Source organism: Bos javanicus, chromosome 8, assembly GCF_032452875.1.
Source record: "Bos javanicus breed banteng chromosome 8, ARS-OSU_banteng_1.0, whole genome shotgun sequence".
Classification (NCBI taxonomy): Eukaryota; Metazoa; Chordata; class Mammalia; order Artiodactyla; family Bovidae; genus Bos; species Bos javanicus.
In genome coordinates, this window is record NC_083875.1 from 44632991 (window position 1) to 44652398 (window position 19408).

Consider the following 19408-nt stretch of genomic DNA (forward strand, 5'->3'; position numbering starts at 1 on the left):
TTTCGGCTTTCTTTGCCCTCTGTGAAACCCATACTGTGATGTGGTTGCTGAACACATGAGCGGGCGGGCAGCTCTCCAGGAAGCTCGGTCCCTGTGCTCCTGCACAAGGAGGTGTGTTATTCACCACAGTTCATTTGTGTTTGTTCACCAACTTGCTTACGCCTGTCATACTTGTTATTTTAATGACCTCATCTAATTCAGTAATGCATAAACTGGTGAACTATGGGTGTGGAAAGAAGAGTGGTTTCTATGAAAACCAAGCTAATGCTTGGGCAAGACATTGTGAAACTGAGTTGCTATAAAGATTCCTGTCTTATTAGGTGTGCTCAAGACAACGGTCAAAAGCTACGGGCAGAAAAAAAAAAGTCATAAAATCTAGAAGCATTCTGCTCTCACGCTGTTTTCCATAGTTCTTTAAGCTCTCACTCTGCTTTGCAGAAACCAAAACTGAACACATGGACATTGCATCATGGGTGAGGTTTATACAAGAAAGACAATGCTGAATTGTGATCAGCCAACCCTAAATCACAGGCAAGGCAGTGACTCTACACAAAATGAATGACAAATTAATGCACATGTACGTCTTTTAAACTAAAAGAAAATGCTTATGTCTAATTTTCAGCAATTCTGTAGCTTGAGACATTTTCTTGATCCATGAATTTGAGGTCTTTTGCTACACATGGAACCAGAAGAGAGAGAGAAAGAGGTCTTTCCTGTATCAACGTTTAGATAGGGAAACTGATGAAGATAAGTGCCTTGTGCACTCGTCACAGGGGGATGCTGGGACTAGAAGACAACTGATCCCCTGTCTAACTGGCATGGTGCCCTCCTACAGCTCAACATCAACTCCTTGGGGCTACTCACTTGCTGTTCCTGTCTCTGATAATTAACAACACAATGCTGTTGGAATCACCTGAAGCTTTCAAATATGTAAAAATTTTAAAAAAAATCTTTAAAATTTTGATATTTCATGTAATTTAACATTAAAATATAAATACAAAGTAAATGTTACAATTGTGTACATATATATCCATTAAAGATATAACTTTAAAATAGAATATACTTAAATATCAAGTGTGCTATAAAGCATGCAGTTGCCTAAATGGGATTCCCAGCCACCATGACAGTGAGAGGATAACCACCTTAATAATAATTCAAAGGCATCCCTTTTTAGATTTTTATGTGAGTCTGCTGTGAAGGAGCATGAAGGCAGCCTGTGTGTCATCCTGGGAGGAGACCCAGGCCCACTGGCTCAGCCACGGCCACCGTCCAAGCCCGTTCCCCCCAGTGCCTTCACCTCCTCCTTCTGGGCGACACTGATCCTGGTCTTGATGTAGGGGAAGGCGTGCAGGGTGGTCAGGATGGTGTTCCGCCGGTACTGCTCATGGAGCTCGCCCCGAGGCCGGCCCTCCAGGGTGAAGGGGGTGGTGTACATGAACCTCCGCAGGTTGAAGTTCTTCTCAAAGTAGGTTAGCCTGTCTTTCATCTCATACTCATCAAAGTAGGGCTCCACGAAAGTGATCTGTATGTAGGCCTGAGTGGGGAAAGGGAAGGATGAGCTGGTCTGCACATGACCACCCAGGGCACACTGCGGGGGCCTGTGGTACAGAGAGAGGTAGTACCGCCCCTCTGTGCTCACAAAGCTGAGAGAACTAGGGGAGACATGAGCTGTTAGCCATCCTTCCTCTCCACCCCCAAGGAGATGAGAGACAGGACTGGGAAAAGGCGAAGGGAGGGTGAAGTCAGGTCCACAAGCTGACCCTCCTAGCACAGCTCATGACCCAACTGAAACTTGGTATGAGAATTTGCAAACTGCTATTCAGAAGAAGCAAAACTTGGCTTTTTTCAGAACAACCATGCTTATTAGAATGGCCAAACTAAAGAAACTGACAATACCAAGGGCTGACAAGGATAGGGAGCTGCTGGAGCTTTCATACACTGATGGTGGGAATGTACAATGGCACAGCCACCTTACGAAACAGACTGGCAGTTTCTCATACTGTTGAATTATATTCATCATATGACCCAGCAACCCCACTTTGGTGTGTGTGCCAACAGAAATGAAAACTTGTGTTTATATTAAACCCTGGACTCAAATGTCTATAGCAGCACTATACATAATAGACAAAAAATAGGAACAACCCAAGTGTCCCTCAAGTGGGGAATGGATAAACAAACTCTGGTACACCCATACAACAGAATACTACTCAGTAGTAAAATGGAATGAACCATTACAATATGGGTGAACCACAAATGCAGTGTGCTAAGTGAAAGAAGTCAGACTCAAAAGGCTGTATGCTGCTGAGTCGCTTCAGTCGTGTCCGTGTGAGACCCCATAGACGGCAGCCCACCAGGCTCTCCCGTCCCTGGGATTCTCCAGGCAAGAACACTGGAGTGGGGTGCCATTTCCTTCTCCAGTGCAGGAAAGTGAAAAGTGAAAGTGAAGTCGCTCAGTCGTGTCTGACTCTTCTCGACCCCATGGACTGTAGCCCACCAGGCTCTTCCATCCATGGGATTTTCCAGGCAACAGTACTGGAGTGGGGTGCCATTGCCTTCTCCAAAAAGGCTGTATAATTCCATTTATTTATTGTATGATTCTATTTATATGGCATTCTGGAAAAAACAAAACTACAAAGGCAGAATATAGATTAATGACTTTTAGGGGCTAAAAACAGAGGGAGGGGATGCCTACAAAGAGGTATGGGGAAATAAATATTTGGAATAAATATATGGAATTTATCTCTTGATTTAAAATTCATAGAGATACACACAAAAAAGGGAATTTTATAGCATATATTTAATTTTAAAATGTATGCACATACACATGCACCCATACCAACACACTATGAAGAAGAGGGCAAGCTCCTGCAGGACTGAGCCTTAGCTGGCGGAGTCTGACACTAACTCTGCATGCTGAGCATCAGAATTGCACTGTGGTACACCCAGCTGGGGGTGAGACAGAATACACCCTCATATGAAAAGTGAGGAAACTGAAGTCCAAGCCCTTTTCATCATTCCTCCAACAATGACCCTGTATTTGGCTGAAAAGAATGCCTCCACCAAATGCGTCTGTGAGAAGTTTGTATCTTTTCAACATACTTTAAACTGAGGATTCAAAGTTTTAATAGAAGGGCAGTAAAGAAGTGATTAGAAGTACAAGTTTAAGGATCACAGACCCCAAGTTTGAATACTGGCTTTGACACTTGCATGATCTTGGAAGTTGCTTACCTATTCTAGATCTTACTTTTCTCATCTGTAAAATGGGAATAACAATATTTACATCAAAGAGCTATAGGAGGATGAAATGCAACAGTGTATGTAAAGGGTCTAATACAGTGGCAGGCATACAGCTGGTCTTTAATAAATGGTGGCTCCTATTAAGATCCCTGCCATTGAGTATGGTTTAAGACTTAACCGTTAAACCGTAAACAAAACAAAACAAAAATCTGGTTGCACTGAAATGACGTGGAGTCCAGACAGAGGAGGTCATCTTATGTTTTGGGGGTAGAACAAAGGGAATCAGAGCCTGATGGCTATTTTTTGCAATATTCCCATACCTTGTTAGGGTCCAACTTGGTTTTGTCCACAGGAGCAGAGTCTTTTATCACTTCTACAAATTCTGCACCAAAACATTGACTATAAAATGCCTAGGCAAGAGAAACCAACAGATTATAAAGGTTATTTTAACATGCTGCAACTCTTTGTCTCTAGAAGCGGAATAAGTTTGGAACAAGTGTATGGTACAATGTGCTCTCTGAATTATTTAAAGTCCCTCCGAGCTAATGAGGCAAGTTCAGCATTTCCTGAGACAAAAATAAAAATAAAAGGAAGTCCAGCATTTGCAAACTGATCTGTACTTCCATATAAAATGTATGCTTGACATCTAATTTAACAGCATCATCTATTTCCAGAAGATGCTCTGGGGAATAGAACTATTTACTTCTCGCCTTTTGTACCCTAGGAACGTGGAGGTCACGAGGCTTCCCACAGTGTGACAAACCAGTCACAGGAAGGTAAAATATAGGCTTCTAGTTCTAAACTGGAAACATATTAGGAAACCAAGTGGCCTGGGGTCAACTGCTAGTTCCTCTCATGAGCTAAAAAACTTTGCGCAAGTCACCCATTCACTTTGAACCATGGCTTCGTTGGGTCAAGTAAGGATTAAAGCCTCTTGTCTCTTTTGGCATGAATGGATAGTATCAATTTAAGGAGCAATTTGACAACAAAAGTGTTTTAAGTTTGACAGTCATGAAAGGACATAAATTCAAAGCAATAGCAAGAAAGCAAAAAGCGAATTTCCAGTTAATTGTCATCAGCATTTCAGGGGACCCAGTTATTCAGCTTGAGATGATTTTGCTCAGGGGGCACCCCATGACTTTCCTCCTGAGTTCTTAGTGCCTAGCCCCTTTCCATGTCTGTTTCTTTCTTTCTCTCTTTTCTCTAGGTTGTTTCTCCCTTTCTCCAGCTTTTCCTCCAAGAACATCCTGCTCTCTTCTGCTACATTCTTGATCAAATGTAAACAGCAGGTTGGATTGCAGCTGCCAGAACATGGGATTAGGTGCTGATTCTGATTATCCAGAGAGGGGTGCTCCTTGGATCAACAGGAAGAGTTCACTGTGCCCAGGACACAGTGGGCCCACAGTCGAGCACCTCCAAATCATAAGTCGGAATGTTGCTTGGTAACACCAAAAAGACGACCACAGAATTTTCTAGGGGAAATTTGATAATTTTGCCAGATGACTTTAAAGTCAAGATGATAAACTCCAAGCTGAAAAACTATTACTGAAATTTGGAAAGGTTTACAAGAAAGCACATGACATTGACTTGGATATTCTTGAAAATATTCACCATATAAATTTGCAAACTTGGAAGAGTATGGGGCTTCCCAGGTGGCATTAGTGGTAAAGGACCTGCCTCCCAACGCAAGAGACTTAAGAGACTCGAGTTCGATCCCTGGGTTAGGAAGATCTATGGAGGAGGATATGCACTCCAGTATTCTTGCCTGGAGAATCCCACGGACACAGGAGCCTGGTGGGCTACAGTCCAAGAAGTTGCAGAGTCAGATGTGACTAAGAGTTAGCATGCACACAGGCATCCTTACCTTACTTTATCTCATGATTTCACCTAGTATCTTGCTTTTATACAGGCAATGTGGGGAACTTTATATATGGATCAATGATGAATGCATCACTCTTAGTTTTGTCGTAATGACCCATTACAACTTGCTTTTTGTAAAGTATACAATGTTAATCACCCAGAATCACTTGTCTTACCTCTAGTCTGTGAGAGATCTCAGGAAGCTTGGTAATTGCAGGCTCTTTGTAAACGAATTCCTTCTCATCCAAATCCCCAAATTTGGATCCATAGAAACCAACTCGGAAGTAGGTTCCAAACATCCTCTTATGACCCTGATGGACAAAATAAGAAAACCTCTCCTTAGTTTTGTAATTCATGAGGATCCATTGGGTTGCAAAGGGCAGGAGTCTTTTATTGTTGGGTTACAAGGCATTTTATTCCTATGGGAAATACAAACAATTAACACCTTTAAAAAAATTGATGTTTATAGAACAAACTTGGGAATTAATAACAACAACAACAACCAAAACCCACGAAAGAGTTCTAGGATTTCTTTTAAGTGAATTTAAGAGATTTTCACATTCCTGGTTGCAAAGTAATTCAACTGCCTTCTTTCACAGTTTGAATGACAGTCCTCTATTTCCAGCCCTTTTCCATTTGATAGGAGAGAGCTACAGTACTGATGTCCGTCAGGCCAGTCACTCCCTAGAGAGGAAGAAGTTCTCAGCATCTCTGAGACAGAGTCACCTGCTATCAGACCATTGGACTTGTTAGTCAGGATCCTCAGCTACCTTGCTAATGATGCTGTCAAAGGCCTTCTGCAGCTTTTCATGGGTGGAGGTCAGCTTCCGGAAGTCTCGATGAGCTTCCAGGATGGGGATGACCAGCTTGTAGACTTCATTAACCGTCTCATACAGTCCTCCCTTGGAAAGAGGAGGAAAAAAATTGAAGAGAATTTAATCCACTGGGCACTAGGGAATGGATTTATTATTGGCATCATAATATCTTACAGTGCAGGAATAAACTCTTGAGTATATTTGGGATGGTTGTAGCATTCAAACTGAACTAGACACATGCTAAGTGGTCCTATCTGATAATGTTAAGTTGGAAAAAGGGGTTTCCTGGAGAAAAAATAGGACAGGAGAATGGCAGCAGGGACTAAGAACAATTTAGGAAGACAATCTTGGGCATCATATAGCCAGATGGGGGTCCTCATATATGCAGACGTTCACTGAATGCCTGAAAATACTTAAGAGTCTAACTAGCTGGTTTTCTTGAATTTCAGGAAAAACAAAGTATCCTGGATGTTATCTGGATTCTGAAAGGGAAAGCTGAAAAAAAGAAGATAATTAAAACAACAATTAAAATACATAGGCTGTAGGTGGAAACTTGGAAATGAAAAGTAGAGGAGAATGAAAAATATTAGGATGAAAACAAATTGGATCAGCTAAATTGAGTGAAGTATTAAATATTTACTTGGCTTAAAATTTGAGGGAGTAGGGAAATTATGAAAATGAACAACAGACTTTCTTTCCTGACCTGAAACTCAGTAACTTAATCTATACATTTTTTCCCTTTAATTTGGAGTATTTAGACCCAGACTGGGCTTCCCAGGTGGCTCAGTGGTGAAGAATAATCTTCAATGCAGGAGACATTGGTTCAATCCCTGGGTTGGGAAGATCCCTTGGAAGAGGGAATGGCAATCCACTCCAATATTCTTGCCTGGGAAATCCCATGGACAGCAGAGCATGGAGGGCTACAGTCCATGGGGTCTCAAAAGAGTTGGACATGACTGAACAACAACAACAGACCCAGATTAGGTTAGTGAGGGGAGTGTCTGTGGTTTCCACTCCTACATTTCTCTGAGCTGTCTGTGGTCTGTGACAATCCTGAGGATTACTCAGCTGTCAGGAAAACTCTTATCTATTATTTTTCTCTTCTCCCAGAGGCTCCACCCCAGGAGTTCTCTCAAGGAGAGTAAATGAGAGAATGAGAACATGCCTTGTGATTTATTGTGTAAGCCTGGGCAAGCCATTTCACCTTGCTGTGGCTTAGTTTCCACCTCTATTAAATGGAAATAATACTGTGAAACTGCTGCCCAGCTAATGAGCATGTAGTGAAAGCCAGAATATTGCAGTGATGAAGGGCTTTCTCACCTGCCTGAGAGCTGAGCCAATTTACATACATCAAAGTCCTCCGGCCCCTCCCATGCCCTGTGCCTCCCTGCACGTGGTGTTGTCATGAAGTGGGACTGACTGGCTGGGCACTAAAACCCACACACAGGGCACACACTGAAGTTCAGGCTGACTGCGGCGACCCAGAGGGTGGTGTGTACTGACCGTGCTGAAGAGCTCGGCCGCCTGCTCCAGTAGGCCCACCAGGCCACTCTCCGTGAAGTACCGGCCGGAGCACACCCCATCCTCATCAGGCGACAGGGTGTCATCAGAGACGGCAGACTCCTCCAGTACGTTGGAAGAAATATTCTGTAAGAGAACGAAGTGTGAGCCTGGAGAATGGGGGAACCCGACTAACAAGGCACCACAGGAGTCCATAGTAGGGATGAGGAAGCCATCACTCCGACAGCGTCACCTTGTATGATTGTAAAAGGTCTGTAATTCCACCTAGAACAGCCTCTGGCTGCCACTCATTTTGAAAGAACACATAGAACCACTGGCCTTCAAAACTCAAGATTTTTTTTTCTTTTTAACCATTGGCAGATACAGAAAGGGCACTTACCGCAACGTAACAGCTGAGTTGCTTTAGAGAAAGGACCCTAAGGGACATTCAGCAGGGATTGAGGTTTTTAAAATTAACTTTTTAAAAAGTTAATTAGACTCCTTGTTTCACCAGCTGAGTGAAACTCTAAAGTACTTGCTACTACTGACTTGGCTTGTAGGTGAACAGTCATAATATCACATGACAATTGCAAATGAGAAGGCCTTCTTTATGGGAATCTTTATGACAATGCAGCAGTTACTGGTTTTTTTTCTCTCCCCTCAAACATTTTGTTCCTTTCTATACACTTTTATTTTTACATAAACCATAAAGCTGAAAGTCTCTCGTAGAGAATGCAGTGATCAGGGCCAGGGCTAGGGTGAGCACGTGAAAACCCCAGGTCATACATTTAGGAAACACTCACTCTCAGGGTTCTGTAAGATATGACCTGGAACACGCTGGACCCTGAGAGCGAGTGCTTCCTTAAATTCTGCACTTCACATGACTTGCTCACCTCACCCCAGTTCTGGCTCTGGCAGGGACTCTCATACTTTTGACAGCCCAGGAATCATTTTCTTCAGTCTGTCTCACGGATATAGAAAAAATGCACATGGTGCATTAAAAAAACTGGAAACCTTTGTAGCTTAGGGCTGGCAAACAGGTAGCACACATGCTATTTCTTCATATGTCTAGACTCGTAGCAGACAGAACTAATTAATTATAGTACTCTTTTTCCTGAAGCTTTTTTCAAAATTCCTCTCAGTATGGTACTCCAATCAACCACTATCAATTGACCAGGGTTGGCTACTGAAGTAAAATCTGTCTGCCTCTTGTTGGCCTGGCTAGCATGATCGAGTGACTCATCCTGAGCGTCAAGGAAGAGAGAGTTGTTCCAGTCCTGTGTCTTCTGATAAGGTAGTTTTTGGAATACAGGAGACTCTCAGAACCTCTTGTGACAGTCTTTTTTCTATGATGTTTCTAAACTAGAAATAACAGAAGGTCCAAGAGATTTCGTTGAAAAAATCTAATGACCCAAGAAACGAATACCATTAGTACTGGATGCAATTGTCCACGTGTAGAGGAATATAGCTGCAGTTATGCAGTCTTATTAGCCAGAGAAGGCGATGGCACCCCACTCTAGTACTCTTGCCTGGAAAATCCCATGGATGGAGGAGCCTGGTGGGCTGCAGTCCATGGGGTCTCGAAGAGTCGGACACGACTGAGCGACTTCACTTTCACTTTTCACTTTCCTGCATTGGAGAAGGAAATGGCAACCCACTCCAGTGTTCTTGCCTGGAGAATCCCAGGGACAGAGGAGCCTAGTAGGCTGCCATCTATGGGGTCGCACAGAGTCGGACACGACTGAAGCGACTTAGCAGCAGCAGCAGCAGCAGCAGCAATCTTATCAGCCGTAGTCAGAGGAAAAAGATTCTGGGCAGATTTTTCTGGCTTCAGAATCAGGGAGGTAAAAGTAACATCAGTATCTAAGAATGTAGACATATCTACATTTGTGGAATAAATATTGCACTCTGGGGCACAGATTCAACGATCTCAGCTCCTTGGAATTCAGTGGCCTCAGGGTTATTATTTTCCTTGCACAGATTTATTTATCTCCAGTTTATAATTCCTTTCCAAAATTTCAATTTTACTGGAGCAGAACAAAGTTGAAAACTAAAGCACACAGCATTTAAGGAATCAACACTGAACATCTGTTGTTAATGCTGCCCAAAATTCCTTCATCCTTCTGTAAAGTAAAGCCTCCAGGGAAACCATCCATAACTCCAGGTGTGGACCTCAACTCTGGTCCAGCCAATCATAGCATTCCATGTCTCTGGCCACTATGATTGGTTCAGAGATGAGCACAAGACCCGGTCAGAACCAACAGATGCACTGAGACTGTCTCTGCAACTTCTGGAAATAAAGGCATTTCTCTATTCTCCAGGACTTGAACCTAGGGAGATGTAAACAAATATTTGTCCATGAGTGTGGGAAGCCGGTAAAGAAAAAAGCTAAGCTGACATAACAGAAAGCAGAGACTGGAAGTGATGATGATACTGAGGTCTGATGACATTGTTTGGGCCCCTAGGTCCAGTTTGGCAGGTGCTACTCCAGACTCATCTCTCTCATGTAAGCTGATAAATTCCATTTCTACCTTAGGTCAGTCTGGGTTAGGTTTTCTGCCATGTGCAAGCACACATTTCCTAAAAGATTTGCTATGTCTCATTCAAGAGAAAGGAGACTTGGTTCATAAGCATCAGCATAATTTGGCTTCTCTTCTCACCATGTTCTGTGTGTTGAAGACCTCACTCTTCACAATTCCTTCCCCTTCCCCTTCCTTGTCTTTCTGAACATTCCATGGCCCCCAAGCTGGGTCACATGATAAATACTCACAGTTTCTTGTACCTCTTTATTACAGCAGTTATCATAATTGTAATTGAATAAAAAATGGAAGAATTAGCTATATGATCTCACTTTCTGGCTGGAATGTAAAGTCCGTGAGGACAAAATAAATGCTCAATATCACCTAAAAGAATGAATGAGTGAATAAAGATCTATGAAAAAGTAGAGCTATATGCCTCCACATAGGGACAACATGGGAGTTTTTCTGTTGTTTCTAGAATAACTATTCTACTCACCTTGGTATGACTTTCTATAAGCAATAGAATTCTAGGTGAAATAAGAATTGCAAGGCTTACTAAACATGAAACAATAATTAAATGCCATTAATATTTAAGTGATGAATATAAAATAAAATACAGTAAGTGGGAAAAAGGCATTAAAGTTTATAAGTAATAGTTTAGTTAATGAAACAAGACAAAAGAATGATATAATTCCACATTAAGTGGTAAGCCCAAAGATTTCTGGGAACTGCAAGAGTAGTACTTATATTTTTCCTTGCTAATATCAAATGGTCAAAATTAATTTGGCAAAAAAATATATATATCTAAAATTGGTTTTTATACCTTTCTTCATTATTGTATGATTCAAAATCAGGTGTGATATTTTTATGCTTTTGGGGTAAGAATTAAATTTTTGGCTTTTTATAATGAACATTTCTGAATTGAGAATAAAATTTATTTGCTGAGAATGAAATGACAAATAGTATTGGTATTGAAGACCGTAAGAAAGGAGGAATTAATAATATGAGGCAATACCCAGATTGCCTGGTGAACAGTATCCAGGAAATCAGAAACTCCTGGCTCTGCCAACAGCAGTTTTTGTGTCTTACTTTCTAAGCCTGGGAAAGCTACTTTGAATTATCTCCTCTTTCTGGTTCACACAGCATCACAAAACTGAATTGAAGAGCAACAATGAGAATAAAGCCTTTTATAAAATCAGTCCCGTAAATTCAAACAGGAATAATCCAAACGCTTGTAAACAACTCTGTGAGTCTGCCTTGAAAAGGGCTCTCTTTCTGTACTATATTGTTACAGGTTTCAGGAATGGTCATTTCTATGGATTAGGCCTCTAAAAGTACCCATAAAATTTTTGTTTCCTCTAAAGACTGTTTAAAGTACTCACCAAAAACAGTCCAAGTGACCACTGAGCATTGCAACCTGAACCAACTTTCAGACCTAGCAGACAATTTCCCATTGCTAACTATGGGTAATATTCAGCTTATCCTAAGACAGTATTGATTCAGCCCTTTTTTCCTTCCCAGGTCAGTTTGGTTCTTTCTCAATTTTAGATTAGAGAGGAAGATGTTAAACAGTTGGGGAGTGTAATCAAAGGAATGGGCCTGGATGGGAATAATTTCTCCAATATTTGGAAAAAATACTTTCACATTTGTCAGTATACTGTGCCAGTTACAAGTCTTTGAGAAAGAGTTTAAATGACCTTAGAAAAGTTGCTCTCTCAATTTATCTGTGCAGCAGGAGTAATAATATCTGCTCTATTTGTCTGTTTCACTGGTTTACGGAGAAGGTCAAATGAAATCATGGATATGAAAGTATTTAGGAATGTCAAAATGCCTATCAAATCTATATTTACTGTAAATAATAATTTAAAAAAAACCCGAGACGGTAAAGCTATTAGAAGAGGCAAATGTAATACACTAAAGCAGGTCTTCTCAACCTTGGCAATATTGATATTTGGGGGCCAGATAATTTTTTTGTGGTGGGAGCTGTCCTATGTATTGTAGGGTGTTTAGCAGCATCCCTGGCTTATACCTATTAAATGCCACTAGTACCCACCCTCCCGCCCTCAGTTGTAACAACCAAAAATATTTTCAGAGGTTGGCAAATGCCCCCAGATGAGAGCCACTGCACCAAAGGAAAAGGTGAACCTGCCCCCACCTGAAAGCTGACGCTGCCCACGGGCAGATAGCTGTGGTCCTCCAGCATGCTCAGATATTCGGCCACCAAAGCAGCCGCATGGACCAGGCACATGGCGGCCTCCGTGTAGCACTTCCTCTTGGTGTGTTTCTCTGCCATGTTCTGGAGCCAGGTCAGCCGCAGATCAGGAGAGGCCTGGTAACTCTTGGCAATTCTGAAGATGGGTTTCGAAAGTTTCAAAGACAACTGGTTAGTGATACTGTTTTTCTATTGGGTATGGACACTTTTTTTCCCTTGAGAGTTTTGCCTGCATGTTCAGAAAATAAGAGAAAAGGCAAACATGTATAAGTCCAACTGTTTTACTTTCATGTCTAGGGTGTGTAGGACCCTAAGAATGTATCATTTAGTTAAAGATTTATGGGGGAAGAAAAGACCTGATAAAATGATGTCTATTTGAATGGAGCACTAGTAACTTTTCTTTCTTTACTTTCCTTTATTTCAAAATAATAACAGAAGACAAAAAGTACTACTCTTCTTATGACATCATGTCAGAACAATTTTGTCTTTGTAAGTAGTTTCTCCTAAAACAAGGATTACAAAGCAAAAATTTAAACTACAGAGTAAAATATGATTTCTAAATGAAACTTACATGCATGTCTGAATGTAAGTGGAAAAAATTTCAGATATAATTCATGTAACAGTTGATAGTTCTTTTCTCTCATTCTATGGTAAGTAGAAAATAATGTTAAAAATATACACCTCCCTTTAAATCAGGGAACTGTTTCTGAAAACATGTACATGAATCAACACCCTCCAAATGATGATTTTCTACCAATTTCTAAGTACAGTTCTGGATGTCAGCCAAATTAGTATAGCGACATTTCCTATGATAATTATATTCATAAAAACTCCATAGTGGCAAACCCTTGATATTTAAGTAACACACTTTTGATTTTATCAGAAAAGTTTACCTGTACATGAGATCCATAAGCATCTCAGGATCTTCCTGAAATTCCCTCATTTTCACTGTGTCATATAAGATGCTATTCAGATTGCAGAGAAGTTCTTCCACCTGGAAGAAAAAAAAGTGTATACCCCAAACAACCTTAGCATTGTAGTCCATGGTAACAAGAAGTGAGGACTGCACTGAGAGTCCAAGGGGCAGTCATGAGCAGGCTTTGCTAAGACAGGAGAGATCACAGGTGGAGGGAAGTCTAGACTGCATCCTCTTTGACCTTCATCTTTGCAGGTCCAGGCACTGCCACGGCCTATACGTGAGTTGGCCTTTGACATCCATGTATTAGTCCTGAATCCTTATACTATCTTCCCTCTCCAATACTCTTTTGGTGAAATTAGTTTCAGTTCTTTGTAACATGTAAGCCTTCAACTGTACTCTGGACATCAGGGCTTTTTATAACAACGAGGAGGCAGCTTAGGACCTCAGCTTAGGTTCCATATAATGCGTATGACAATATTTTGCATAATTATCTGTATCATATGACATAATTATATTTAATAAAAGTTATATAATATATAAAATATATTATGTTATATATCTTATACACACACATATATATGTATGTTTGTGTGTGTATATATATATGTATATGTATGTGTGTACACACACACAGAGGTTTAAAACTGGCTGACCCCAGACCCACATATGAGACAAAGCATGTTCTTTGGTCTACCTGCATGGGAAAAGGAGTGGTCTGCATGGCTGTGTCCTCTTCCGCGTAGGCCAAAATTGTCCTCAAGGATCTTCTCAGGTATTCCTCATTAAAGTCTTGTGCTTTTCCCACCAAAGATGCCAGAGACATGGTTACTTGCATCTTTACTCTTGCAAAGTTCTGAGTCAGGGAAAAAATGGTGGAACAAACAAGAAGCAGTCAGCTAGGAGATAATCGGAGGAGGTAGAGCCAGACAGCAATAACTGTCTAGTGTTTCCTTTACCCAAGCTCAATCATTTCCTTTTTTCCCAATGAAATGTGAGCCATACTTTGCTCATGATTCATATTGTTGTTTAAATGGTTTAAATGGGTATTGCTCTGACATAAATCTGTCAGCTCCCTTTAAATTTTCATTGAGCACTGGGCCAGCTCTGTGCAGTAACGCTGAAAGGTTCCTACACAGCTGGGTTACAGAATGTCTCCTTTCGTGCCAAGATTCCTCTTCTTGGAACTTTATTTAAACTTCAAAGAGGAGCAGAATCTACATGGGCAAGATTTCTGAGATTTCTGGACTCTGGGTAGGCAGTGACGTTCTGTTTCTCCTTTCCTTCTAGGCCCATGGAAAAATATGCTGATTCCAAGGGGCTCTGATAAATGTCCTAAAGGCTTTTCAATAGCTATACCTAATACATTCTGAGGACCCTGTCTTTCTTCCATGGACCAAATTATCTTTGAATATAGTTGAACACGCTCATTAACATGACCACAAATGTAAACTGCAAAACAGCACACCAAAATCTAGATCAACTAAGACTGTGCTGTAATAAGGCTGAATTCCAAAGGCTACTAAGCTTCAGTGAACACTTAGGCATAGATGATAGTGATCATTTCAAATCTCTTCCACAGGTCATTCTGGCACCAGTCAATCAGAATGTGGAAATAAGAGAAGCTCTTCCAAAGTCCTAATTCTGTTGTATTTTTCACCCACAGATGACAACCTTGAATCTACACACAGCCATTCATTTCTTATGGAAACACACTGATGGAAAACACTGCTTTCATCAGTCTTAATAATTTACTTCCAGATGGAAATTCAGAAAAAAGCTGCTATCCATCTACATGTCCATTGTTCCCTTCACACAGGGCAGAAGTCAACTGCAATAGTGCACACTTTTCCTCTACCAGTGCTTTGCACTGACTCTTGATCCTAGGTCCCCTTGAGCACTTACGCTGGTGGCTCCAAAGCTGAACCTCATGAGGAGGTAGAGAGTGGCGCAGGCTTGGCTGCGGGTGATGTCCATGCTGCTGCTGCAGTGGTGCAGCACTCGCTGACACAGGTCTGCACACTGCTCCACTTCCTCCTCAAACAACAAGTCGCCAAACTAGGAGAGACGCAGCGGCATTAGACATCACTTGGCACATTCATACCCTTTCTGGACCAGATGCCTGTTGAGATATGTAAATGTCTGCTTGGACAAGCAAAGCCCAGAAGAGTTAATGCACTGCTTCATAAAGATAATGAGTTACTTGAGTCAGAAGATGAACTAATGCAATGGAGTTGACTTGATCTCATTAGGAACTGCTTACAAAGAGCAAGGCTACATAATTATCTGCATGGTTAGCCAGGATGCATTCCCTGGTGAAGTCACAGCTCTGAAGGAATTATTCCATGTTTCCCTGGAAATTATTGGTGACTAAGAGCAAATGATCCCGACAGGTGAGAGCAGAGATAGTCCACTTTATTTCGGCTGTGCCTCATGGCTTATGGGATCTTAAGTTTCCCAACCAGGGATCGAAATACTGAAAATGCAGAGTCTTAACCACTGGACCACCAGGGAAGCCCCAGGAGTCCACTTTCTAAATGTAAAAGATACCAGGTAGAGGTCAACAACCAAGATTTTCAATAAAGGGATTGGGGGGGGGGTGGAGTGTGGAGCACAGAAATCTGCAATACACCATTTTACTTTAGGAAAATCTATATTCTTCAGGCTATGAGAAATTTATTTTTAAACTTTCTGGCATTTTATGATGTGACATTTTGTAAGACTCACTAGTGGGAGTCATGCAGAGGAACTGAATCTCATTCACGTAACACATTAATGAAAAAAAGGTGAAAAACAAATATGCTCAATTGATTTCCACTCTCATGTCTTCAGTGAGTGGGCCCACATTTCTAATGTGAGAGGCACTGGTGAGTCTCACAGAATCAGTGTATCTGCTTCCTTCCTAACAAGACTTAAGACTTTTACCCCAGTGTCACTTAAGGCAATGGTGGTCTGCGGGTTTTCGTGCACCTGAAGCAAGAAATGTGAAGCTAGACTGATGAGAATCTTAACTCTTAATAAAAAGTAAGAGAATAAGCATCCCATGTTTACCTTGGCAATGAGAGCACGGAGTGTCGCAAAGCAGTGAGTTAAGTATGTGGTGCTCTGATCACAGCTCAGAGAATTCACAAGGACTCTTAGCACGCCTCCCAGAAGGCTGTCTTTACAGTCCAGAGCCGAGCTCGCCTGGGGGAAGAGAAGAACAGCATCGATGAATCCCTGTGCTATGCCCGTGAACTAAGAGGGGAAGACAAAAGTAGGTACTTTTGGCAATTAGCACAGTGACGCTGACATTTCATCTCTTGGTCTATGATCTTAAGGGTTTGAGAAAGTACCCTGCATACAGTCCTTCACCAGGAGTGCTGAAGCCCTATTTCCACATGACTTTATTCCAAAACTCCCAACTGATTTGGGATTTACACCTTATTCCAGGCTGCTAACCCAAGCTATAAAGCACACCTTCCCCTCATCCTGGGTGAGCTTTTGGAAAGGTCTTTTTCCTTGTATACAAGGCACAGCTTTCCTTGTGGGCCTCCCAGGGGCTGCCTGTGGCAGTGGACGTTCCTAAAGAGCTTATTCATCACCTGCAGCAGGACTAATACCACCAATGTCAATAACAGTTTTCAACTGCCTTTGAAAACTGCAAGTACATTTTGAGCACCGATGTTAAGAAGACAGCACTCAAAGCAGTATTGTATAAAGATATAATTTTCCTGTGGTCATGTATGGATGTGAGAGTTGGACTGTGAAGAAGGCTGAGCGCCGAAGACTTGATGCTTTTGAACTGTGGTGTTGGAGAAGACTCTTGAGAGTCCCTTGGACTGCAAGGAGATCCAACCAGTCCATTCTGAAGGAGATCAGCCCTGGGATTTCTTTGGAAGGAATGATGCTAAAGCTGAAACTCCAGTTCTTTGGCCACCTCATGTGAAGAGTTGACTCATTGGAAAAGACTCTGATGCTGGGAGGTATTGGGGGCAGAAGGAGAAGGGGACGACAGAGGATGAGATGGCTGGATGGCATCACTGACTCGATGGACATGAGTCTGAGTGAACTCCGGGAGTTGGTGATGGACAGAGAGGCCTGGCATGCTGCGATTAATGGGGTTGAAAAGAGTCGGACACCACTGAGCGACTGATCTGATCTGATTTATCAAAGATACCATATACTTATACAATAATTACATTTTAAGAGACAAAAGTTGGATTACTAAGGTTCAACTGTGTTTTGATGATATTTCCTTTTCTGGCCCTAGAAACAATACTGGGTCCATTCTAATAAATGATTTTTCATTGGAAACATGTACGGACTCATTTTTGAGGTTAAACTAAAAACATTATCACCTAGATGTCTTGAGAATTTCTGGAAACATTCACTTAGAAGATGAAATTAGTATGGTGAACTACATTACTGTAAAGTTCACAGTGATATAATACTTTTCTACAGCAGGGTTGGCAAATTCTTGGTACAGATTATTTTTCTTCATTAATTTGTGTCCAAAACAGACATCATTAATCACACTTTGCCCTCTTTTTACTTCGTCCAGTCATAATCTTAGCTCCCATATAGACATCAACCATAATTCAAAGGCGGTTGACCTAGCAAAAAAACAAACACGAAAACCTACCTACCACAACTATTATAGGTATTGAATTATAAGCCCACCACTCACATTATAATCTTTGCATACGCTCAAGTAGATTTAACTATGAGGGTCAGTCTGTCAAGCACCTAAGTCTTTCCAAGTGAACATCAAGTCAATGCATCCAGAAGAATGTCCTGTTTGAGTATTTCTGGAATTTCTAAGGTGGATGCTATTGTAAGTAGCTTTCACTACTGTAAATAGTCTTGCAATGTCACTTCCTTTATCTGGCTTCCCTTGTGGCTCCGCTGGTAAAGAATCCACCTACAATGCGGGAGACCTGGGTTTCATCCCTGGGTCAGGAAGATTTCCTGGAGAAGGAAAAGGTTATCCACTCCAGTATTCTGGCCTGGAGAATTCCAAGGACTGCACAGTCCACAGGGGCACAAAGAATCGGACGCAACTGAGTGATTCACTTTCATTGTAAATAGTAAACTTCCTGACTTCATTAAACAAAAAGCATTTTCTATCACGCTTATTTTTCACAATTTTCTATACAGGATTCTTATTAAATTCCAGTGGACATATTCATGTTGAACAGATCAGGTGTTTGTTGTCCTCACCTGGATAATGTTTTCCTGCATATCAAGGATGATTAAATTTGCTTCTGTAGCCAGATTGCCACTGATCAAGGCTTCTTGATCTAACTCTGCCTTTGTTCTAAGAAACAAAAAGAGGTCAAATTAAAGTGCACATCAAATCTGGTCATCTCCTGATGATGGTAATCCACATGCCAAGTGTAAAGAAATCTTCTGAAGAGTCAATCTAGGAGTGAAAACAAAGCAGCTGGTCACTGGCAACTTGTGTAATTGGAGCCTGGTTAAAAGATTTTCTAGGTAGAGGCTCCAGGCCATTCTCATCCCCACTATTATGAAGAATGATGACAATTATAAAAATAACAAATGGGTAGAAGAGCAATTATTGGTTATTACTAGCAATTAGGCCAGCCAATCAGATTGTTGCTTAAAGCTTGAGGGTCATTCTTGCATTTCACCTGTGAGAATCATCTCCCAACCTGAGCCAAGAAGCCCCTGCAACAAGCTAGAGGACGCAAGACTGGGTTTGATGTGAATTTGGCTAATCACAATGCTGCTGGATTAGGAAAGGATGATGTTTCAGAAGCGGTCAGGGAAGAATCAGTGTCTTGACTTTCCAAAGACTACTTTGGGGTTGCACAGTCAAGTACGGGCCTTCTGTCCTTTTCCAACGGAAACAAGGCTGCATTCCTGTCAGGCACACCATCTAACTTCCTGCTGGATGTCAGTGGTTATTACCCACCGGGGAATGGGAAATTACCTAGTGGAACTTTTCTATTAGGTTCTTTTTTTAAGGAATCAGAGCGTTTTATGTATTAATTCATCCATTCTCATAAATTTCAAGTGAAGCTAGAAAGAGAGATTTCATATCTTCAAATTTAGTGGCCAGGAAAGGGAAGTGTGAAGAACTGACTTTCTCAAGACGTCCCAGTGCTGAAGTGTTGCCACAGGGGCTAAGGCATCCTGATATAAGCTCAAAAGTCTTGGTCCAAGATCATCCCTTAGCTGTGCTCGAGTCCCTTCACCCAATGATGGGGGCATTGCTGTTGCTTATGTTCCATCAAGGACTCAGAATTGACACTTTCTATGTTTTAAATGTTTTCATGCGTAGAATAGGCTCTGTGGTCCCAAGCTGCTCTATATTTTTTCCTCATTCTCCAAATGACAATATTTA

At 41.5% G+C, this 19408-nt stretch overlaps 1 protein-coding gene across 5 annotated transcripts in view; it reads right to left on the reverse strand.

Annotated features, from left to right (window-relative positions):
* DOCK8 (dedicator of cytokinesis 8) overlaps window positions 1–19408 on the reverse strand; it is a 237508-nt gene that overhangs the window by 16390 nt on the left and 201710 nt on the right. For 4 of the 5 annotated variants that reach the window (XM_061425464.1, XM_061425465.1, XM_061425466.1 and 1 more), the window contains 11 exons: window positions 18262–18358; window positions 16111–16245; window positions 14965–15117; window positions 13757–13915; window positions 13037–13137; window positions 12087–12279; window positions 7416–7559; window positions 5868–5999; window positions 5274–5408; window positions 3558–3647; window positions 1298–1534 (listed from right to left, as the gene is read on the reverse strand). In XM_061425464.1, coding sequence (XP_061281448.1) covers window positions 1298–1534; window positions 3558–3647; window positions 5274–5408; window positions 5868–5999; window positions 7416–7559; window positions 12087–12279; window positions 13037–13137; window positions 13757–13915; window positions 14965–15117; window positions 16111–16245; window positions 18262–18358 — 1576 coding nt within the window. Of the gene's footprint in view, window positions 1–1297; window positions 1535–3557; window positions 3648–5273; window positions 5409–5867; window positions 6000–7415; window positions 7560–8520; window positions 9743–12086; window positions 12280–13036; window positions 13138–13756; window positions 13916–14964; window positions 15118–16110; window positions 16246–18261; window positions 18359–19408 lie in introns of those variants that run through there. The other variant, XM_061425468.1, reaches the window with a different exon arrangement.